Source organism: Mus caroli, chromosome 17 (genome assembly GCF_900094665.2).
Source record: "Mus caroli chromosome 17, CAROLI_EIJ_v1.1, whole genome shotgun sequence".
Lineage (NCBI taxonomy): Eukaryota > Metazoa > Chordata > Mammalia > Rodentia > Muridae > Mus > Mus caroli.
Window position 1 is genome coordinate 70,924,093 of NC_034586.1, and position 24,574 is coordinate 70,948,666.

The following is a 24,574-nucleotide window of genomic DNA, read 5'->3' on the forward strand; positions in this document are numbered from 1 at the left end:
AATGACTCTATTGAGAAGAATATTTTTTCTTTGACACCACTACCCCCATCCCCGCTCTCAGGAACCCATTGAACTATCCACTTTAGGGGTATGCTTTTGCTTTAGTATTGTTTCAAAGCTCCTAGGAGATGTCACAGGGCATTGCTCCCCAACTGCTAGGAACTGCTACGTGGAGCCATCTTTCAGAGGTTGTGTCCCGGTGCCAGGGGTGGAAGTGAGACTATTTATTTCTCACTGGTGCCCAGGTGATGTGGTGTTACTTGTCTTTGGGTTTCCTGATTCAACAGAAGGGCAATCTTCAGTGTCCACCTCCCACCCACCCCCAGGCTGTATAACGCTATGTCTCTGCTGATAACTTGTCCTGTGCACCCGATTTTACTGTGTGCCAGCCTTCTGCTAAGAGTGCTGTATATGGTCTCTCCTGTGCCCTCAACAGTCTATTAAGGAGGCATTTTTTCCTTTCGTTATAGATGACAGAGTTGTGACTTACTGAGCTCAGCCAAACCTAATGCCTGTGTGGCTAACTGCCACCTGGGTTTCCTTCCTGTGTCCATGTTGTTATTGTCATCGAGAAGAAGCTTCCATGGCCTTGACTTTTCTAACCCCTCAGATTAGACTGAAAACTATTTCCAATCAAGCAGCCATAACAACATTCCATAGACAGAGTGGCTTATAATCAACAGAACTTTTTATTTCTTAAAGTTCTGGGGGTAGGAATGCAAGGATCAAGGTGCCAGCAGAGGAGGGCCCACTTTGAACATGATTGCTCACTCTGACCATGTGGCGGAAGGTGCAAGGGATCGTTTGGAACCACCAGGGCCACTCATCCTGCTCATAAGGGCTCTGTGACAATTATTATTATTGTAAATGTAAGCACTAAATTAGTTCAGCACCTGTTTCTCTCTACCCTAGCTGGTTCCCTAATAAGAACCCAGAGAGTTCCCCAGAGAGACCAAGATTTATTTGCAACTTAAAAGCACAATAATTAGGCATTATAGTTGTATTCTAATCTTCTAATCTAATATAGCTCCCAGCCAAAATTCCTGAGATACTTGCATTTCATATTGGTCTGGTTCTCTGGGCTTCAGTTGTGTTCTCCCATGATGTCTCTCTGGACCCATTCATCATGGTGAATGCCCTGCCTTCTGCATGACTGGCGGAAATCCAACCCTATTCTCTCTATTGCCCAGTTATTGGCGTTTCCAGTTTTTATTGACAAGGCAGAGAAAAAAAAAAAAAAAAAAAAAAAACGGTGAGCATTGCTTACACAAATTTGAGACCAGAGATTTTTTTTTATGAATTCTCCATTGAATTCTCAAGTGCTATCTTCTTTTTTTTTTAATTTTTAATATTTTTATTACATATTTTCCTCAATTACATTTCCAATGCTATCCCAAAAGTCCCCCATAGCGCCCCCCACTTCCCTACCCACCCATTCCCATTCTTTTGGCCCTGGCATTCCCCTATATTGGGGCATATAAAGTTTGCAAGTCCAATGGGCCTCTCTTTCCATTGATGGCCGACTAGGCCATCTATCGATACATATGCAGCTAGAGACAAGAGCTCCGGGGTTCTGGTTAGTACATCATGTTGTTCCAACAATAGGGTTGCAGATCCCTTTAGCTCCTTGGGTACTTTCTCTAGCTTCTCCATTGGGAGCCCTGTGATACATCCAATAGCTGACTGTGAACATCCACTCCTGTGTTTGCTAGGCCCCGGCATCGTCTCACAAGAGACAGCTATATTTGGGTCCTTTCAGCAAAATCTTGCTAGTGTATGCAATGGTGTCAGCGTTTAGAAGCTGATTATGGGATGGATCCCTGGATACGGCAGTCTCTAAATGGTCCATCCTTTCATCACAGCTACGAACTTTGTCTCTGTAACTCCTTCCCTGGGTGTTTTGTTCCCAATTCTAAGAAGGGGCACAGTGTCCACACTTTGAGACCAGAGATTTTTAATGTAAGCATTACAATGTCATGTCTATACTGAAACCAGATAGTGGCATCGAGAAATCAGCATTTGAATAACACAAAGGCACAAAAAATATTTTGCCTACTTTCCAAATGTCCCACGTCCTAATGCCATCCGTTCAGGGATTAGGAATCCAATATTTACACTGAAATTTGGTGGTGGTGGTGGTGGTAGTGGTGGTGATGGGGCTCACAAATATTCTAAGCACAGCAGAAGTCCAAGTTCTATCCGGGAAACCTGGTAGTTATTTGGAACGTTTCTGGTTCCAAGTGTCTGTGCTTTATTCTCCTCATGTTGGACCTGTACTGGTCTATGAGAGCATCCTTAGGACTGCAGAGATGTCACTTTATCAAGGACATTTATGATGTGTCCTTTACTGCTGTGAACAGACACTATGACCGAGGTAAGTCTTATAAGGACAGCATTCAAATGGGGCTGGCTTACAGGGTCAGAGGTTCTGTCCATTACCATCAAGGCGAGAGCATGGCAGGGTCCAGGCAAGCATGATACAGGAGGAGCTGAGAGTTCTACATCTTCATCTGAAGGCTGCTAGAAGATTGTCTTCCAGGCAGCTAAGAAGGGTCTTAAAGCTCACCCCCACAATGGCACACCTACACCAACAAGGCCATACCTCCTAATGATGCCACTCCCTAGGCCAAGCGTATACAAACCACCACATGATGTTTGCGTTAAAGTTTGTTCTTAGGACCATAGAGGCATACTGCATTTATAGGAGCTAGATGTGAGTGTGGGGCCTGAGTTGCTGGCTCCTGTTCTGTTGGGAGGTTGGCTGAGCAACAAGCTTCTCCCTAGACCAGGCATCTTATGGGTTAGGCCTGGTGTGCTCTGTCTTTGACTTTCCAGATTTTTTAAATGTACACTAATATTGACAAACCAGTTTTATTTTTTCTTCTTTAATGGATTGGATGACTGTGTTCCCTACTTCTGCAGATGCACCTTTCCTTCCACGTTGGTGTTAGGAGGAGATGGGGCGTCTGTGTTAAGGTGAGAACGAGTCAGAATGGGATTCATGAGAAATGGGATTCATGAGAAGCACAGGGGCTTGTTTCCCTTCCTGCTCTCAGTCCTGTGAGAGTCTGGAGATGTAGGCATTGTGAAGCTCGGGAGAGGACTCTGACCGGTACCCATCTGTACTGCCACTCTGATTATAGATGTCCTCCTCTGCATCAGTTCTGTCTGAAAGGTCAAGATGATGATATTTTTGTTCCTGCCACTCAAGCTAAGACAGTAGTCTCTGTCTCTGGCACACTCCCTGGGCCATCAGCATCGACCTGGGGATTTACTATTGATGTAAATGTATGGTGTCTCAGCCAGGACATACTGAATTAGAGATTACAGGCAGAGACTCAGCGATTCTTACAGCCCTGAAGGTGTCTTATTCATGACAACCCTTGCTCCCAATCATCTGGTAGTCCTTAGCAAGGTCTCATCTCAGGCCCACTTCCATCTGCTAATTTAGAATGTGTACATTCACAGAGGAGAAGCCATGTCGGGCATGCATGTTAGCCAGAGAGATCTTCAAAGACTTTGCATCACCCTGGAGTTGCTGCTCCAGGTGAGGCAGCAACTTTGCCATCAACTGTGGCTAGACAACAGGTTTAAAAGTTTCTCAGGTGATTCAAATGCAGTCACCCATAAGATCCCTTGCCCAAGTGTCGGTATGAAGCCTGGTTTTCCTGCATCAGGAATAGAGTGTGAAAGGGGTTCATATATGGTGACACACCATGACACGGCTCCTTCCCTCCCACTTCTTCACCATCCCAGAATATGACCCCAAAAGATCAGGAGGTGAATTATCTTTGTATCTATGGAGGAGGGAGGGAGGGAAGGAGGGGGGAGGGGGAGGGGGAGGGGGAATGGTGGAGGGAGAGAGGAGGGAGGAATGAGCTCATGAATAAGAAAACAGTAAGAGCCAGGGAGAATAGTTTGGAGGCGTGAGAATTGGAGAAGTGGGAGTCTGCCATCCACCGTCTGCATCATAACAGCTGATAACACTGTCGCAGCGCAGATCCCTGGCTTCCACTCTCAAGAGCTAATGTCTAGAGAACAGAGAAGGGCCTAGAAATTCCTGTTGTTGAGCTGCCCCAAATGACTCTAATGAAGAAACCCCAGGCTCTATCCTGACACTGCTGAGAAATTGTGATCTCACTAGTTATTAGGATGACCTGGAGAAACTAATAATAAGAATAATGGTGACAATAATGATGATGACGACAATGATGATGATGATAATAATAATAATAATAATAATAATACAAGTTTTCTAGTCCTATCCCTGTGGGCCTGGGTACCAGAGGTTTTCCACGGAGATCTCTGTCTAGGCCGGATGGGAATGCTCCAGTGAAGGGAACTGAGTGCAGGCAGGGAGATGAAGTCTCTACCACGCCTTTCAGATCGTTCAGTAACTCTGAGCCTCAGTAACTCCGAGCCTCTCTGAACTGAGTCGGCTAGGGCTGGGTCCTAGTGAGGTCCTCCAGTGAGGATTGTGGTGGGACGTCGGGTGGTTCTTCAGGAGAGAAGGTCTCTTCCCAAGTGTTACCTACAGCTCTTGGAACAAAAGGCTCAGACAAAGGAATGGTTCTCACATACCTTTAATTCCCTGCATGGCTTTATATACGGTTCTGGAGGTGATTCAGGGTTTGACAGTAGGTGCCTCTCATTGGCTTGGACTGAGACATCTGGGGAAACCTTATTTGCATGAGGGAAGGCTTGGAACTATTCCTAAGTGGCTGATAGCCACGCCTCTCCTGTGGGGGTTGTGGGGGCGGTAACTCCGACAGGAGCCACCGTCCAGGAAACATGAGAGAACTCCTTCCATCCCATGTAAGTGAATTATCACTACCGGGTCCCAGGTTACAAGATCTGGCCTCGACTGGAAACCAGGCTACCTGTGAGTAGTCCATTGCCCCACATATCCCCAGCTTTTCCAGTACAGCAAGTCTTTGGAAACAGTGGTGTTAACAAGTGGTCTAGGCTTCATCTACTTTTATATTAGATTCTCCTTTCCTAGAACAATTTTGCAAAGGAACTCTAGTTGTCTATGGGTCCTGTTGGAAGTGGGCGGGGTTTTCACTTTTTGAGTGACAGTTCTGAGAACAACTTCTTTGCCTTTAGATTACCAGGCCTTCCAGACATGCTGACCTTGAATCCTGAGCTGTCTCATTCCTGGCCCATGGTGCTGAGCATCCTAGATGATCTGACTTCACTCTCACGGGGCCTGCCTGACTCTCCTTTACTTCCCCAGTATTGAGTTAACTTTGTAGCTAACACAATGCTGGCCACCCCCAGGAACTCTCTTTGCACAAATCACGGTATCTTAAGAGTAACTGTCAAGTGTGACTGTGGCTTTTAGAGTGTATCCACATCGTCTGGAGGGATGGCTTCCTGGGCTCCTGCATGACTTTCTATTTCCTGTGTCTGAGGTGGGTATGAGAATTAATGTTTCTAATAAGATCCTAGGTTCTGCTGGGATTGGTGGTCCAGGGACTGCATGATGTTGGATATACCTGGGATCGTATTATCCTGCCTGATATCTTTTCCCACTGGGCAACAGTCCTTCTACTGATGGTAAGCTATATGAGGAGAAATGGCTTTTTAGAAGAGAAAGCAATTACCTGAAGTGCCAGTTAGGATAGGGGCTTGGTTCCTATGAGCTCCCTGCCATTTATGGCTTTTTTCCCCCCAGAGAAGTGCATTGTTTATCTTATGGACCCTGTCAGAGTAGGTTATGGCCATGACAAGGATCTGGCTATGGCTTTCTTGTTGTTTAGGGTGTGGTTAGAATGTGTCCCTCCTTCTCACAAAAGGTTTCTTGTTCTCCCATATCCTTGCAAGCCCAGAACTGATGTGCATTGCTGCCAGAGTCAGAAGCTGTCAGGTCAGGCCCTGTAGCTGTCGCTGGTGGAATGTCCTCTTACAATCTTTCTCTTAGTTGTTGAGTGTTTGGATCAGGCGAATGACCGTAACTATGGTTGGATTGCAGGAAAATGGATTTGGAAAGTATGTTGTTAAGTGAGGTGACCCAAACTCAGAAAGACAAAACTGTGTTCTCTCTCATAGCAGGCTCCTAGCCTATAATATGTGTGTGTGTGCATGTGTGTGTGCATGTGTGTTTAAGGTGGGTGTGAGTAAATGTAGTAATGTAATAGTCTAACAAACTAGAAAGGAGACCAGGGGTGGGGGAAGTAAAAATAATGGAGGAAGGACAGAGGGTAAGCAAAAGGCCACAGGGGACAGGAGAACTAGGGTCATGAAGTTACAGAGTGGGGACATCAGGGGTAACAAGTGTGCAGGACACATGAGGAAAAAGGAGGGTCTGTTAAATATTCTATAAAAATGCCATAATGACATCTAATATCTTGTATACTAATTTAAAACACCAATTAACAAAAACCCACTGGAGTGGTTTAGCTTTGCGGTAGAATATGTTTCATTTCAGCTTTTAGCAGTATACCTGGGTGACCGCACTGTCTGCTCTTGAATCAACACCGAGGTTTTTGTAAGAAGGTCATTGCATTTGTGCAGGTGATGGGGCAGATGCCGTGTGCTACTGAAAAGGGAAGAATGCAAAATGTTTGGTAGGGTGGGATGGGGACGTTCTGTTTTTCTTTCTGTGAGGCTGGGTCTGGAGTTAGGGTAAATGCTAATTGGGGTACGTGCTTCTAGGATGATGGCAACACAGCCACAGGAAGGCTCTCCTTTGTGTCTTGGAACCTCTTCTCCACAGTGCTTTTGGGGGTCGATTTTCAGCTCTTTTTATCCTAGAGGTTCTCAACTTTCTTAATGCTGTGACCCTTTAATACAGTTTCTCATGCTGTGGAACCTCCCTCCCCCAACACCATAAAATTATTTCCATTGCACTTTATAATTGTAATCCTGCTTCTGTTATGAATTGCAATATAAATGTCCATGTTTTCCTATGGTCTTAGGCAACCTCTGTGCACCCCAAAGTGGTTGCAGTCCATAGGTTGAGAACCACTGCTTTGTCCTGTTAACTGAAGCAAGCAGAAGATAATTAAAACATAGAAAAGGGTCCCAGGACATTTTAAAACACTATTTTTTACACTATCCCGCTTACATTTGGTCTATTCTTTACTGGATAACCACTTCTGAAACATCTCAGATATTCTCCTGCTACAATAATAGTAACAATAGTCAGTGTGTGTGTGTGTGTATGTGTGCCTTTGCGTATGCGTGCGTGCGCGCACACGCCTCTGCACCCTAAGCTCTGTACTAGTTGCTTAACATTTAGGTGGGCTTTGCTTTTATGGATTAAACTACCCTGAACGTATAAACCTGCCCCAGTTAAATGTTTTCCTTTCTAAGAGTTGCTGTGTCATGGTGTCTCCTCACAGCAATAGACGCTCTAGGGTCTCCTCCAAGCCATGCAGATAGGTAGTGAAGGAGCTTGAACCAGTGTCGCAGAAGGAGAAGGTGCAAGAATAGGTGAACGGATAGAAAAGGAAGTCACAGATAGTATGGTAAAACTTTCTTCAAACCATGGGAAATAGAGGGAGTGGATGAAAGCTATGAGAAGACAGATTTCAACTGAGTCAAAGGAAACATCTTTGATGAATGAGCCATTCCAAGATCAACTGGGCTATTTGGGAGTGCTTATCTTTGGTTCAGTACTTGTTTTGAACAGGTTTATGATGGGGGAGTTTTTATTTTTTATTATTTTTATTTTTATTTTTCTGAGACAGGGTTTCTCTGTGTACCCCTGGCTGTCCTGGAATTCACTCTGTAGACCAGGTTGGCCTCGAATTCAGAAATCTGCCTGCCTCTGCCTCCCAAGTGCTGGGATTAAAGGCGTGCGCCACCATGCCCGGCCGATGGGGGAGTTTTAATTCTTGGATGACCTTGTACTCATTTTGAGAGGGTATGACTGAAATATTTGTTGTTTGCCAAAACTGTTTCTGGAGAAACACTACACACATGTCTGTACACCACAGATAGGGAATGACATACCACCAAAGTCCAATTTGGTGAATCAGTGAATTTTATTGGGGTCACTTGCTGAGGGATATGGGTGTAGGTGAGAAGTAATTTATAGGAGTAGAAATGACTCACAGACAGCAGCATCACAAATGCCTACCCCAGCTCAGGTGACAGCTCACAAAAGCTGGGAGCCTTGAGCACACTGTACAACCTGTAGGCAGCTAAACAGGTTAGAACGAGTCCTTTCCAAGTGACTCTGATCTAAATCCCTTCAAGGTAGCCGGCCTAGTCTCAGTCTTCTTTGCATCTTGTCTTGTTTGAGAGTCTTCTTTTCTGTTTGGATTGCTTGAGACTCTTCTTTGACTCTTGCCTTCTTTACTTTGGGAAGGAAGAGCCCAGTCAATCTGTTTAGTTTCAGGGACTTCCTGTAGTTCTTTTGAGTTACTTTATTTTTTGCTTAAGGAGCTTCCCTGAAGAATGGAATGTTTGCCTCAGGAGAAACTGTCACCTAACATCATTTACTAAATCTAGACCAGTCTGTTTGTACATGTCCTTAGAGACATATAGGAACTTTAAGGTAAGCTGTTTGATGGATTCATTGTATATGGGTATAATAGTCTTTAGAAAGCAGCTTTACTGGGACTGGAGAGATGGCTTAGCAGTTCAAATCACTTTCTATTCTTCCAGAGGACCAGAGTTTGGTTCTGTATATCCATGTTGGACCAGAGGCTGCTTCCCAATACCTGTGCTGTCCAGCTTACAACTATCTGTAACTTCAACTCCTGGAGATCTGAGGCCCTCCTTTGGCCTTTGAGGTTATCTAGTACACAAATGCACATGTTCATATGCTTTCACATATACACGGATACACTTTAATAAACAAATCTTTCAAACCATATTTTTGCAATATAATTCATTCAGCACACAGTTCACCCATTTAAAGTATATATTTTTCGTGTGTGTTACTTTCAAATGGTGGATGAATATATTTATGTATGTTGCTGATCTATAGATTGTATAAAATGGCTAGTATTATGAAATTTTAGAAAACTGTGTTTTTACTGGGTCATATTCAAAGCACAGAGATGTGGAGCCTGTAGTGGGGATTCTTGAATTTATTAATCACATCTGCAATTGCCCAGGGCTCCAGTTCTCTTGTATATGGTTGCTTGGGTTTACGATGTGGGAACCCTGTTCTGAGACAGTAGAAGTGTTAATGCCTGCCCTTAGTACCTGGGCTCATGGTTCACAGTGGCACCTCTGCATTTCATTTGTTGGAATGTTCCCCCCTCAGCTCAGATTCAAGAGTAGGGGCATCTTCTCTGCTTTTTGAATGAGGGCATAGAAGACACTGAGAAGCAGCCTTGGGGTATATGAGTTCGGCTTTACAGAGTAGTTCCTCAAGAACTGCCATGCACTCTCTCTTCTTCTCACCCTACAGAAGCCTGCTGGAAATGATGTCACCAACAAGTCCTGACAGTAAAGGGAAGCAATGGGAGGGAAAGGGGCTGCCGGGAATTCATGATCTGTAGGGGCTTTCGGGTAGATTACCAAATAGCCAGTTTGACGGATGGTTGTGAGGCCCACAATTAATGATGTAGCCCGTGAGGCCTTCTTAAATCTTCACTTACAGAATCGTTGTACGGAATTTCCTTGTTTTCTTTCCCATAATTACACCTTCCAGTTACGCACTGGGGATGGCTTAGCAGTTCCGCATTGTAAGAAAACAAACAAGATTACTGTAAAGCCGAGCTATTTTCAATAGTAAAGAGTTACCTAAAAGCTCCCTTGACCTTTCATTTTCTTGGAAACCATAGGAATATGAAGAATTTGGGATTAGTAAGATTATCACCGAGCTGTTGTTTAAAAGGCCTGGGAAGGTGTGTTAGGACAGTAATTTATTTGGGGCTGGCAACTTCTAGCTGGAAGGTAGTTGTTGGTATTAGTGCTTGATAATTATCAGACTTCTGTTTGCATACTGATTGTATGCTATATGATGCTTTAGCTTGACTGCCTAGGTAGGAAGCTCCATGGGTCTCTGTCCCGTCAGTTTTGGGGTTTAGTACATGTGTCCACTTGAGGATTTTCTGTGAGTGCTGGGGACTGAAGCTAAGGTCCTCATACTCGCAACAACATGGGCTTTACCCACTCAACCGTCTCCCCGTACCTCCAAACAATGTAAACACAGGCGGAGAGCCAGGCCCATACATGGATAAAAGAACGTTTGGTTAATTTGTATTTTGTGATGCTTAGGATGGAATCTAGGCACACAAGAAACACTCATTCTACTACTGAGCTACACCCTCAGCCCTAGAAGGAGCGTCTAAACTCATGCATTTATTAGGATAATTTCTCTATTTATAAAACTGTCAGAGACAAGACAACCCATTGTAAAATTTAATTTTATGGATTATTGTTTTGAAAGGAGGGCCTTGCTTATTCCTTTCAGCTGTGCCCTCTCAGGCCTGGGAGGCTACAGTTTTATTTTAGTTTTATTTTCTGAAAATGGTTGGATTACATTTCACAGCCAAGGGCCAGTAGCCAGAGGCTTAACTGCTTGCAAACAGGTCTCTGGCCTTGCGGTTCTCTTCCATTTGGAGGAGTGACCTCGGATTTCACACGAGGTGTCAACCGTTGGCCTGACCAGTGTGAGCGTAGTGGTCACAGTCCTTGGGGCTGTGATATTTGGGCATCCATGACCTTTGGAAGCGTTTTTATTTTAGTGAGGAAAAGCTTTGGCACAGCATGGATGACATTTCTTCCAGAGTGCTTCATCCAAAGTCATATGATACGGCTATCAATTTACATTCAGGAATGCTGTCGGAATAACTCAAGTGGTGATTTAGAAAGGTTCTGACGTAGCCATTTTTCTTCCTTCAGTTGTGAAGATCAGTTTGAAACTGTCTCAAGCCCGAGAAGGATCATACAGTGGGATTTCTTTTCTTTCTTTTTTCTTTTTCTCTTTTTTGCTCTGTGCAGCCTGCTGACATTGTACAGAGAACTTTACTCTGAATGATTAAGTGTGGGAAAAGGAAGAGACAACAGTGGCTAAGTGTGTTTGATTCAATGAGGCAGACTGTTTTAGGTTAGTGTAAAATTCCAGTGATTGAAACAAAACTCTGTCTGAGAAATGCAGTCTGTCTCTCTCTAGAGCTCCCTCCCAGGCTGTGCTAGGGTGTGAGGGGGACACACTGAAGGTGGGACATACTAACTGACACCTGTCTACTGCTGTCCTGAGGCAGGGATTATCCTAAGTGCTTTGTAAATGTCAGCAAATCTACATAGAAGCCCTCACTTTATGCTTCCCATTTTATAGATTGAAGAACTGATGTCCAAAGATAACAGAGACACTCGGGCCACCGTTCTCCAGTCTGTTGGCCATCTGGCTTCTGTGGAATATGGTTTTTAGCCACTATAAATAAGTTACATTTTATTTCTATCTTAATTTCCCTTCACTTTATTTTAAACCAAATCTGAGAGATTTGATAATCAAGTTGATAGTCATTTCAGTCTTATAAAACTAATTTTTTGATTGCTTTAATTAAAAAAAATGAAAAGGCTTATCTTGTCTAATGGTTTTGGTTGATGAAAATAAAAGAAGCCAGCTTTTCAGGGCCAGTGAATGGCTCAATGGCTTTTTCCACTAAACTGGATGATATGAGTTTGATCTCCAGGGCCCACATGGTTGAAGGAAAGAACCAATTCCAACGAATTGTCCCCTGAAATCCACACGTGTGGTGTCATGCTTATGTGTGCAGGTGCATGTGGGCATGCACACACACACATACCCACACACTACATTAATAAAGAAAATAAAAAGAAACCTGCTTTTTGAATAAATTATACATGCAGAAAGCAACGCTAGACTTACTAACCAATTAGAGTAAGAGAAGAGTTGTTTTGAAAGTTAGCAGGGTCATTGTAAGGTCTAGTGTAGGGCACCCTATCTCCTACACTGTTTATATTAGGTAACTTACAGTCTTTAAAACTTAAAGTAGGTTTAAAGCTGCCTTTTAAGTGAGTTCACATTTCCATTGGAAAACAGAATGTCAATCCCCTCGCTGCGCTGCAACAGCAATAACAAACCATATGAAAATCTGCCCTGTAACATAACTTAAACAAAAGTTAATAAACCATATCCTTTTGCTGTCATAGGTGATTGTCTGTGTTCACCTTTGAGTCAATTTTCTTTCCACCTGTATGCATGTGCTCATTCTTCATCAGGGGTTTTGAGTTTCTTCTAGGATCAGGTGCTGTTCCCAGCACAAGGGCAAAGGCAACCACTGGTCTGTCACTCCCTGTGGCGCTTCATCACAGTGGCTGAAAGAGACAGTGACTGGATAAAAATGTGCCAGTGTTGGGGAGCGAACAGCAGGAGGGAGATGAGAATAGAGGCAGAGTGTTTGTTTGTTTGTTTGTTTGTTTTTCNAGACAGGGTTTCTCTGTATAGCCCTGACTGTCCTGGAACTCACTNTGTAGACCAGGCTGGCCTCGAACTCAGAAATCCGCCTGCCTCTGCCTCCTGAGTGCTGGGATTAAAGGCATGCGCCACCACGCCCGGCTGTTTTTGTTTTTGTTTTTGTTTTTCGTTGGAGGCAGAGTGTTTGGAGCCCACTTGCCTGGGGAGCCCAGTGACACAAGCCACCTGTGAGGATCTACCAAGGGAAGTCACAGGTGCAGGTGCAGGTCAGTGCAAGGACACTGAGTGGCAGCAGGCTCAGGGCAAGCTCAGGGCCTGGGAACTGGCATAGAGGCTGATGTGATAGCAGACACGGGAGAAGTGGACCAAGCTGGCATGCTGTGGTTACATTTCACAAGAGGGTTTGGAACAGAGAACGTCATCTGGTTTTGGTTTAACGTGCTTCGTCTGGCTGTCCTTGGGAGAATAGAGTGGGACAAGGTTGCCAGAGAAGGGTTTGTGGGAGGCAGTGAGAACAATGGTCAGATTCAAATTATATTTAAAGAAGAACCTACAGGATTTAGAGATAGGTTTGATGTGTGCTGTGAGAAAAAGAGATGTCAAGTGTGATATTTGATGAAAATTACATAGTATTTGGTATTATATGTTACAACGCTACTTCTTTTATGTATTGAAATCCTAACCCCAGTCGCTTGGGGATTGTTGTCTGTAGACCTCGGGTCAGTGCAGGTGTAATTAGTTAAGATGGTCATGTTATCCTGCACATCAATGCTGTTGTTGGTGGGGCTAATCCAGTGTGACTAAACCTTTAAGGCAGTGGTAGTTGACCTTTCTAATGCTTCAACCCTCCCATACAGTCTTAATGGAAATTAAAGACACAGGACTAAGTGAGATCACCAGGAAAACGACCCTGGAGCAAGGCAGCCTGGGAAATTGTAACACTTAGACGTTGGGAAGAGAGAGAGAGAGGAGCCAGAAGAGTTTTGGAAGGGTTCAGCAGGAATATGGGAAGAAAGGTGTCCCCTGTGGCATCGCATTAGGAACAGGGGGGACTGATGGCTAGGGGCAGACCCATTATGGCCAGTACTGCTGATGACAAGAAGAGAGGGGACTAAAAGTCCCCACCTGATTGATTTGGCAGTCTGAATGTCACTGACAACTCAGACAAGACCAGATTCAGGGAGGAGGAGGTACAAGCTTGATTGGCAGGAGGTCAATAAAAAGTAGAAACTTCAAAATAAAGTTGGCAACCCACCATAAGTGCTGTTTCATGTCACTGGAAATTCTTAAACATCGATTTTAATGACTGTACCACATGCCAGGATTCTTATCTGTTTTCTGTTTGTTCTTTGAGTAGACTATTTGCAATGTGTACTGCTGTATTGATTGCAAAACTGAACTGGGTGTATTTGAACATCGTAAGATCTCCTACAGTAGGAATGATAGCATTAAGTCGGATGCTTGTTTTAGGATTTAATCCTAAAACTATAGCAGTGGGTATTTCTCACTAGACATTTCTCTTTTACATGTTATGTAATTGACAAGAGCACCCTGAATACTGTTATGTCACCATGGTTGAATTTCTTCTCCCCGAGACTCTCATGTTGAATTTCTTCTCCCCAAGACTCTCATGTTAAAGTCTATATTAGTCTTTCTTAGTGCCATAATAAAATTCCAGAGGGTGGGTAGAATATGAAGAAGAAGGGTTTATTTAGTTCATAATTTTAGAAGCCAGAAGTCCAGGGTGGGGTGGTCCTGTTTGATCCACTTCAGTGAAGACCTCTTGATGGGGACACGTATGAGAAGGATCACACAGTCAGATAGGAAGCCAGAGAGGGTCAGGAGGAGCTCAAAACCTGCTTTGTGGGAACTAACTTCATCTCTTCTCAGGGCAGTGCCCCCAGTGGCTTAATACCTTCCACCCATCCTCTACTTCCTGAAGGTTCTACTACTTCTGGACATCTTCCCAGGCTTCAAACTGGGACCTTTGGAGGATGCACTCATATCCAGACCAGGACCCCAGAGAAGACTACATTTGGAGCATGGTCTTTAAAGAGGTCCTTAGTTAAGGATATGTCAATCAGGCAGACCTTGATCCAGTATTAATGGTATCTTTCTACAGGGAAACTTAGACAGAGATGCCAAGGAGAGGTCACATGACAGCACAGGGAGAAGATGGCTGCCTACAAGCTAAGGACTGAGGCCAGAAAAGACCAGCTTTAATGCTGGGTCTCATGCTATGGTATTTCTCTCCTTCCCTAACTCCATGAATCCCCTGGTCATCCCATCCACATTGCACACTGTTCTTTTTGAGTGTCATCATTGTCTTTACTTCTTGTTGATTGCCCAGGATGGGCTGAGTATGTTTTTCTGTTTCTGGCTCTCTCTCTGGGGTGTATGACAGTATCTAGTGCAACAAGAATGCGAAGTTCTTGCCCAGTGTTTTATTGAAGGGACAGGTGAAACTTGCCCAAAGGCACAGAGCTGGGGGAGGAGGCCCATCAGATTCAGATCTGAGCTCTCATCACCATCTGAAGCACAGAACATTCTGCTTCTCACTAGCAAATGAACTTATGGGCAAGCCACCATTTTAGATGTTTGGTTTTTATGATGATCTCCTTTAAATTTTAATTTAACTAAAAGTGTGTGTGTGTGTGTGCAAATGGTGTGAACATGGAGGTTATAGGAGGACATTGGGTATCCTGTTCTAGCATTCTGCCCTACCCCCATGAGACAGAGTTTCTCACTGGACCTGACAGTAAGTTTGTGGCCAGCAAGAACCCCCACTCTTCTAGTCTTTGCCCCTCACCTTGCTCTGGGATTATGAGCTTGTGGAGCCACAGCCAGATTTTTATGTGGGTAGAGGTGAGTTGATCCAGGATGCTTTGCTGCACAGTAAACACTCTTACCCACAAAGCCATGTCTCTGGCTAGCCTCCATTATTATTTAAATATAAATAACTCACAGATATTAACCAGTTGCCCAATTAAGGGCCTCTCATATATGTGGGTTTGGTTATGTCATGTGTGTGCTGGTTCCTGTGGAAGCCAGAAGAGGGCTTTGGATCCCCCTGGAACTGGAATGGCAGACAGTTGTGAGCTGCCTTATGTGGGTCCTCTGCAAGAGCCGCAAGCACTCTTAATCACTTAATTTCCAGATCCATGTACTGATTAAAAAAATTACATCTTAGTCTCTGATTTTCTGCAAAATAATCCTTCATCTTTTTACCCAAAGTTTGTGGCTCAAAGCTAGAATTTAAGAGGGGCTCAATGTTCAGACAATGAATGCAGATCATATGACATTAGAACAAACTTAAAGATTATTAAAAACATGTTGCCTTTTCATTAGACATCATCTAAAATGATTTCTGTGCACATCACAGTTAAACTTCAAATTTGCCAGGTATGTGCATTTACCAGCTACCTCCTGGCATTTTACTACCATGAAAGCACAAAGTGAATTTATTCTACTAATGTGAACAGTAAAAACCTTAGATGGGTTTAATCTTTGTTTCATTGATCAAAGAATTCTCATAAATCCGGCAGTCCCCAGAGCTCGCACATTGAGAACTCCCGCCCCCTATGTGAGCAGGTGACATTTCTGGACAGTACAGTTGAATGGGTTTCAGGTTGGCACTGTACCTTACTAGAATCAGGCACCTGTGCCTGAAGCTCAGCTCCTGTCACTAACTGACACTCATCCCTTTGTCACAAGAGTGGACTCCAAAGAAGGCTTTTGGCTAGTTGACGTTCAGGATAAGCAATCCTGATCCAAACATGCTTGCATTTGGATTTTTCTCTCCTGGATTTTGTTATATCTGCATATACAGAATGACTCAAGTCTTCTGGGTTGGACTCAAGTCTGAGTATGGAATTTACTTAAGCCTGATGTATATATTACATACATTGCCTGGAAGTTGTACTGTATGATATTTTTTCATATATCTCCGGTTTGAGCTAGCATATGGCATCAGATGTACTGTTCTCCTTATGGTATCTATCATGTTGGTACTTTAACAGTTTGGGATTTTAGAGCCGTGGTGTTTTTGGAGTGCTCATCTGTACAAAGCACACTCGTTGAGTGAGGGAGGACTAAGAGAGTCCCTCTGGGCAATGAGTTTAACTCTGAGGTATTTGAGAAGTGGCTGAGTCAGTAGCGAAATTTCACTCTTCTAACTCATGCTAGCATCTCTGAACACTCTAGAAACTTGTATCACTTTATAGTTTTGATTTTCAGTGGCTCTACGCTAACCCTATTTGGTCAACCTTTTATGATTCCTGTGAAGTTTTTTTGTTGGCGTGAATAACCCTGCTGAGGATAGCAGAACATATGTCTGGGCACAGTAATTTTTCTTTTACATTGATTGTTAGGGCACATGCCTAGAAATTAGGGTATGAAATCCCTGAAACATACTGCCAAGGCGCTCTCTAAATGCATCTGCCAGGATGGGAGAGATGGCTCATCACTAAAGTGCCTTGCTGGGCAAGCATGGAAAAGCTGGGCACAGTGGCCCAGGTCTGTAATTTCAGTTCTGGGAATGGAGTGGGGATGACCCAGAAGCCAGACCCCTGGAGCTCATTGGCCTGACAGTTATTGGTAGCATCAGAAGAGATAAGTTCATCCCAGCTAACTACTCATGTTAGCTAACTACCCATGTTAGCTAACTACCCATGTTAGAGTAAATCATATGGAATCTCCGCTCCTGCTAAGCTCAGGGTAGAGCTCACAGCACTGGGAGGCTGAGTGACACGAAGGCCTCAAACCCCAGAATGAGGCCCTGTGCAACTCTGCTTTGGAGACCTCTGATGGCCTTGGATACTTGCATTCCTGGCAACTTACTCAACCACCTACTTGGTGAAATTGTCGCTTTGCGTGGCAAATCGTGTGGTTGAGTATTCAACGTCAAGAAAGGCCGTGAGATGTGCCAGTCTGATTCAGAGAGAGGTGGGGATGATGCCAGCAGACCCACTACTGACACTGTGTGATGCACACAGACACAATCTCATGTATTTCAAATGGGTTTTCACATCGATGAAAACTCTATAAAGTCGACTCAGTGCTTGTTGAAATGTGAAATTCATCTTTCTAGGAGATTCAGTTATGTGGAATTCATTATGACTGGCTACATCAGTCATTGGGAGGTTATGATGCTAATATTTTTCTCTTTCTTCAGATTGAGGAGCATGCTGACTCAGAGCTGTTTACAAGGAAATCACATTATTTATTTGGGTTTGGTACAGGAGAGTTAGTTCAGTCTTCAACTTGTGACCTCACTGGACGATTCTCGTGATCTGATATTCCGTCGTGTTGAATAACTTCAAAGGGCAGCTGGGCAGAGCCCTGAAGCCACACAGGGGGCAACTTCTCACCTGCTGCCTTAGATCATCGAAGACACAGCTCAGCTCACATTTCCACCCAGGACACATGTGGCAGACATGCTGCAACTTGTTTGGAGAGAAAGGCACGGGGCAGGGAGTCACAGTGAGTTGTGTGGGCTGGGGCAGGCTTTAAATATAACTAAGGGCTATGCTTTTAGATGAAAAGCAAAGGAGGCGGGGCTTCAGGCCATGGGTCACTTCCTAAAAATAAAGTCACTGAACTTTGAGAGAACTTTAGGATTATCTTTGTCAATTCCAGAGTAGCTGCCAGTGGAGAGAAATTTGAAACTGTTTACCATTTGGGCCCAAAATGGAGCATTGATCCAGTTTTGACGGATTCAAATGACAAATGTGCTTTTGCAAGACCAGCCTGGGATGTGAGGATAGAGGGAATTTGCAACCCACCTTGTTCGCTCAGATCTTGAAATGGTGACATTCTGCAAGCCCCAAGTTCATTTTGTCTTGGTGTCAATTTCTGCCAGCTGCAACACACCCCACTCTATTATCATGACTTCATTTTGCTCCCAGTTGCCTTTTGTCTGATAATTACACCATTGAGTTTTCTTGAAAAGTAGAAAAATACAAAAGGTTTAACATCTACACATGTTAAAGCAGACATCTACACATCTATTACCAATAGTCAATATATGTCTCCTTATTATACTTAATACTTTCTATTAATTATGTGTATGTGTGTAGGTATATTCACTCAAGTGCAGGAACCTTGGAGACCAGAGAGAGGTCAGACCCCTGGAATTAAAGTTACATGTGGTCGTGAGCTACCTGACATAGGTGCTAGGGATGGAACTCAGGTCCTCTGTAAGAACACTATGTGCTTTAAATCCTGGCCTTTGCTCCAACACCTCATCTTTCTTTTTTTTTAAGAAAAACAATTTGAGTCAAGTATGATACACATCTGTAATAATAGTGCACATCTGTAATAGTGATACACATTTGTATTGATGATGCACATCTGTAATGATGATGCACATCTGTAATGATATACATCTGTAATGATGATACCTATCTGTAATGATGGTGCACATCTGTAATGACGATGATGCACATCTGTAATGACGATGATGCACATCTGTAATGATGATAATGCACATCTGTAAGGATGATAATGCACATCTGTAAGGATGATAATGCACATCTGTAAGGATGATAATGCACATCTGTAAGGATGATAATGCACATCTGTAATGATGATATACACCTGTAATAATATACATCTGTAATGATGATACCTATCTGTAGTGATGGTGCACATCTGTAATGATGATGGTGCACATCTGTAATGATGATGCACATCTGTAATGATGATGCACATCTGTAATGATGATGCACATCTGTAGTGATGATATACACCTGTAATAATATACATCTGTAATGATGATACATATCTGTAATGATGATGCACATCTGTAATGATGATGATGCACATCTGTAGTATTAGCACTCAGAAAAATTAAAGCTGGAGGAACATGAGCTCCTCGCCAAGTTGGGCTATACTGTGAAACCCTATCTCAAAAAACAAAACAAAACAACAAAGAAACAAATGGCAAACTGCAAACAAAAGTGTAAGAAGAAATTCCCATTAAGAGAAGTATATATTTCCCCTTGGTATTACTTCTCTTCTTCCCATAGAGGATAACGTCATACACTTAGTATGATGCTAACAGGCGTGCCAAACCTTTTGACACTGAAATATGACACTGTCATCCACAAAGTTTAAACTCTAGAATTAAAAAAGCAAACAACAATTGTAAAATAATCTTAGAATGTTTTAAATAAGTTCAAAGTTTTGTGTTGGGCTGAATGTTGGTTGCCTATGGCCTATGGGCTGCGGGTTGGACACAAGTCTGGCATGTTTATATTTATCCACAAATGCACCAGGCATCATTTTAAAGTTTTTTTGAAAAAGAACATGTAGTAAAAATAATATTACAAAGTAGCAAGCTGGGGTTGAGGATGGCTGAGTGAGTAGGAATGCTTGCTGGACAGATGTGAAAACCTCAGTCCAAATTCTCAGCCTCCATGGAGTAGGCAGGCATGGCCTTGTGTGCCTGGGACTGCAGAGAAATGGAGCTCGCTGACCAGCAGCCTGGTCAGCTTCGGGTTCAGTGAGAGATCCCACCTCAGAGGAATGAGACAGAGAGCGTGGTCGTGAAGACATCACCCTCAGCTCCTGCTGCCCGTCCTATCCCTTACGATAGCCTGTAGATTTTCCAGTAATTTGTATACATAAAACTAGAGAAACTCCAAATGACGATCAATTTGTTTCTTGTTTTCTGGCATATGACATAAGACCTTTTCCTGTGTTTTTTGCTTTGTCATGTTGCCTGGGCCCTGTTAGAGGTTAACGATGAGCGCTTAGGCTTGTTTCCAGGATTGAGAGGAATGCTTCTGCAGTGTGCTTATAATATTTGCTAGGGATCTTGGTATGTTGTTTGTGGGATTTGCTGTAGATACTGCTTAGCAGAATAAGGAAATCCCTGCGTATTCAGAGTTGGCAAGCAGTTTTTATTTGTTGTTATGAGTAAGTCATGGATTTTACTGGAAGCTTTTCTGCATCCCTTGAGTTGAATTCTTCTTCTTCTTCTTCTTCTTCTTCTTCTTCTTCTTCTTCTTCTTCTTCTTCTTCTTCTTCTTCTTCTTCTTCTTCTTCTTTTTAATGTGGGGAATGACATTGTTTGATCTGCTAACACTAGGGCCATCCTTACATTTCTAGATCTAATTTCACTTGCTTTTATTGCTTGTGAAAGATTGGCATATTTGGTTTCATTGAGATATTTTGTGTCTGCGTTTAGTTGGTGTGTGTTTTCATTTCCCTGTGGCTACTCCTCTTGTCCACTTTTATGTTGGGATACTGACTATTCCTCTACTCCCTTATGCCTCTCTTTCTTGTTCCCTTTAACAGGGTCTTACTCTGTAGTTCAGGCTATCCCAAAACTGGCTATGTAGCCCAGGCTTTCCTTGAACCTGTAGCAATCCTCTTGCCTTACCTTCTATTGTCCATTTTAAAGGAGTTTACTTCTGGGTTTGGATGTCATATCCTGATTCCAACATCTCAGAAGTGGATCTGCATCCAAGAGGAAATCTGGGGTTTGCTGCTTCCAGGTCCTGATGTGGCAATTCTCTGGCCTCGGCCTCTATCAGGTGACTGATGGAGATCCATTTGCAGCTCGCGTTGTGTCTCTGTGAAGGTCCCTTTACTCCAGTCTTTGGTCAGCGGCTCCCACCCCTGAGGTGAGCTCTGCCCTTCTGCATGGTAGAGCGGTCATGCTCTGTGGTTCTCCTTCCCACGAACTGTTCCTAGAGTGCTGCCCGCAGGTCTCTGACAGTACCATGCATTTTTTTTCCTGTTCCTTTCCTCTCAGGAATCAGCCCCATGTTCTTGCTTGCCCGGGATAGCACAGCAGAGGGTCTGCATCTTACATTCAGCCTTCTTTTTTAATTTTTAATATTTTTTATTACATATTTTCCTCAATTACATTTCCAATGCTATCCCAAAAGTCCCCCATAGCGCCCCCCACTTCCCTACCCACCCATTCCCATTCTTTTGGCCCTGGCATTCCCCTATATTGGGGCATATAAAGTTTGCAAGTCCAATGGGCCTCTCTTTCCAGTGATGGCCGACTAGGCCATCTTTCGATACATATGCAGCTAGAGACAAGAGCTCCGGGGTACTGGTTAGTTCATCATGTTGTTCCAACTATAGGGTTGCAGATCCCTTTAGCTCCTTGGGTACTTTCTCTAGCTTCTCCATTGGGAGCCCTGTGATATCACATTCAGCCTTCTAAGCCTTGTCATTCCTCCATGGAAGGTCTCATTCTGTATCCTGGGCTCTCCTACTTTTTATGTCCTGAGTGTTGGGATTAAGGTATGCATTACCATGCCTGGCTTGAGCAACGTTAAAAACCTTTTCTCCTTTTCTGAAGTGGAAGCAAACACTATGATTTTTTGAATTCTGAGCAGCCACCTTTTTTTTTTTTTTTTTAAATAGGATCATCGTACTTTATCCTAAGTTTCCCCTTCTGTTTCTAGTTCATTCCAACAAACCTTATATCTCTTAGAAGCACTTTCCCTACTGCATCTAAGGTGCTTTGTGGTAGAACTTCTCTGACTTGCCCCAGCTCCTCCAGCCTAGTGCAGTGTTCTTTCCCTTGGTCCTTCACTGTTTTATTTCTGCCTCGTGGCTTTATATCATTGCTCTACAATGGGTAGCTGTCACAGGCCTTGGGGACTTGCAGGGTATTTTTGAATATTAATTGTGATGGAACAGCATCTGCTTTGAAGGAACAGAGATTATTCCATTCCTTCACGCTCTAAGTAAATCCAATGAACTCGTTGGTTTCTGTGATGGTTATATATGCTCGGCCCAGGGAATGGCATTATTAGAAAGTGTGGCCTTGTTGGGGGTAGGTGTGTCACTGTGGCTTTAAGACCCTCATCCTAGCTGCCTGGAAGTCAGAATCTGTTAGCAGCCTTCAGATGAAGACGTAGAACTCTCAGCTCCTCCTGTACCATGGCTCCCTGGATGGATGCTGCCATGTTCCCGCCTTGATGACAATGGACTGAACCTCGAACCTCTAAGCCAGCCCCAATTAAATGTTGTTCTTTATAAGACTGGCCTTGGTCAGGGTATCTGTTCACAGCAGTAAAACCCTAACTAAGACAGTTTCCCAGGGTGAACTTCTGTGTAATCGTTCTTTTGTTTGTGGTTTGGACCATATTAGGAGCAGGTAGACATGGGAGGTTTACATCACCTCAGGGAAGGCTCTCTCATACATCACCTCAGGGAAGGCTCTCTCATACATCACCTCAGGGAAGGCTGTCTCATACATCACCTCAGGGAAGGCTCTCTCATACATCACATCACCTCAGGGAAGGCTCTCTCATACATCGCTTCAGGGTTGGCTCTCTCATAACATGGTTGCTTCTGCTCTGGGCACCAGACTTTGACAATCACTGTTTTCTCTGAAGTATGAGTAGCACCGTGCATGTCGTCCAGATGGTACAGGAAACGAAGGCCTGATAGAGGCTGACTGGAGGGCATGGATTTGGCATTTTTCTGTCACATGAGGGGGCTTGGGTCTTGTATTGGCCATTAGAGACTCCTGTTTCTGCTACCCCAGTTCAAGATAACCTCTGCTGCATGCTCCAAGGGGCTCCTGCTCCAGCCTTGGTAAGGCAATTGAAATATCCAAATCCTCTTCTGTAAAAATGTACAGCAAAAGGCCTGATTTGGAGACATTTATTCTACTACATGGAATATTCTTTTTTTTTCTAATAGGAATTATTTTTAAAAATTTAGTGTTTTCTTTATATGTGTAGTGTGTGCATGTATGTATGTATGTATGTGTATGTGTATGTATGTGTATGTGTGTGTATGTGCATGTAGTGTGTGTGTATGTGCATGTGTGTGTGTGAGTGTGTGTGTGTGAGTGTGTGTGTGTGTGTAAATGTATTTGAGGCTAGAAGTTGAAGCTGAATGCTTTCCTCTGTCACACCGCACCTTATTGTTTTGAGACAGTCTCCCACCGAACCTGGAGCTCACCAGTTTGGCAAGACTAGCTGGCAAGTAAGACCCAGGGAATGTTCCTGTTTCTGCTGGAACAATACTGAGATTTTAACACTGTGCCTGATATCTTAATATGGGTACTAATCTGAACTGAGGTCCTTACACTTGCGTAATAGGTACTTTAGCAACTAAGCCATCCCCCAAGCCTAAAGTTTCAATTAGTGTTTTATTTTTAGAAATTACCTTCTTCCTGTATTCTTATTACATATACAATTTGAAAGAAGAAACAAATGTCTTCTCTTTTACATTCTATTCTACTTATGTTTTTCCTAAAGCCAGGTTCCCATGGCACAAGTAAGTGGTGCCTTGGGTGATTTCAATCCTTGGTCTTTCCCCGGGTATCAGTTCCTACATGCTATGTCATGCAGCCTGCCTGAGAGATTAGTAACTATTTGCAGGGCACCTCGGGAGGAAGGAGGAGCGGAAATCAGCCTCAGATGTTAGACTGAAACATGCTCCTAATTGAAAGCATGCAGGGAATGCATATATGAAAGGGATCCCTGGCAAACGCACCAGGTGAGAAGCCTGGTCCAGGACTCGCTCCTGGCTGCTTCTGTTCACTTGGGTGGAGCCTATTCAGCCTTGTGACATTCCCTAAATAACAGTGGCTGGGCGAACACTTAAGAGCCCAGCATGTCAGATTCAGCTACGAAGTTTGCTTAGTCAAGAAGATATTGAGGAATTGGCATCCTTAACTCAAGAAGTGTAAAGCTTTTAGATTTGGATTCTAGAAGCCTAATACAGGAATAGCTCTTGGGAACCATTCCCAGCTAGCAGCTACTACACTCACGGTGTTCTGAAATGCAGGTACCTGGCCAAGGTTAACTGATGGAAGTCGTGTCATCTACACAGTTGCTTCCATCTTTACTGTTTTTCCTCCCTCAGCTGTGTTGAAAACTGCTGCCCGGTATTATGATACTCAAGGCCATTTCTTACTCCTTATGCCTGTTAGGAGTCATAGCAAGATGTGAAAAGCATCTTGCCCTAAGGACAACTAATAGATTTCGTGGCTGTTAGATGTTGGTCATTGATTCTTCATAACCAGGTCTCCTGTGGTTCATGTGTGCTGGCTAGTTTTATGTCAACTTGACACAAACTGGAGTCATCAGAGAGAAAGGGACTTTGAGAAAATATGTCCCTAAGATTGGGCTGTAAGGCCTTTTCCTTTCTCTTCTCTTCTCTTCTCTTCTCTTCTCTTCTCTTCTCTTCTCTTCTCTTCTCTTCTCTTCTCTTCTCTTCTCTTCTCTTCTCTTCTCTTCT

The 24,574-nt window shown here is 43.5% G+C and overlaps 1 protein-coding gene across 5 annotated transcripts in view; it reads left to right on the forward strand.

The window, feature by feature from the left end:
• Positions 1 to 24,574, forward strand: part of Ltbp1 (latent transforming growth factor beta binding protein 1) — a 387,543-nt gene that overhangs the window by 32,516 nt on the left and 330,453 nt on the right. The window contains exon 1 of one of the 5 annotated variants that reach the window (XM_029471039.1): positions 17,776 to 17,830. The exons of the other annotated variants lie outside the window; for them this stretch is intronic. Coding sequence (XP_029326899.1) covers positions 17,785 to 17,830 — 46 coding nt within the window. The 5' untranslated portion in view covers positions 17,776 to 17,784. Of the gene's footprint in view, positions 1 to 17,775; positions 17,831 to 24,574 lie in introns of those variants that run through there. 5 annotated transcript variants of the gene reach the window in all.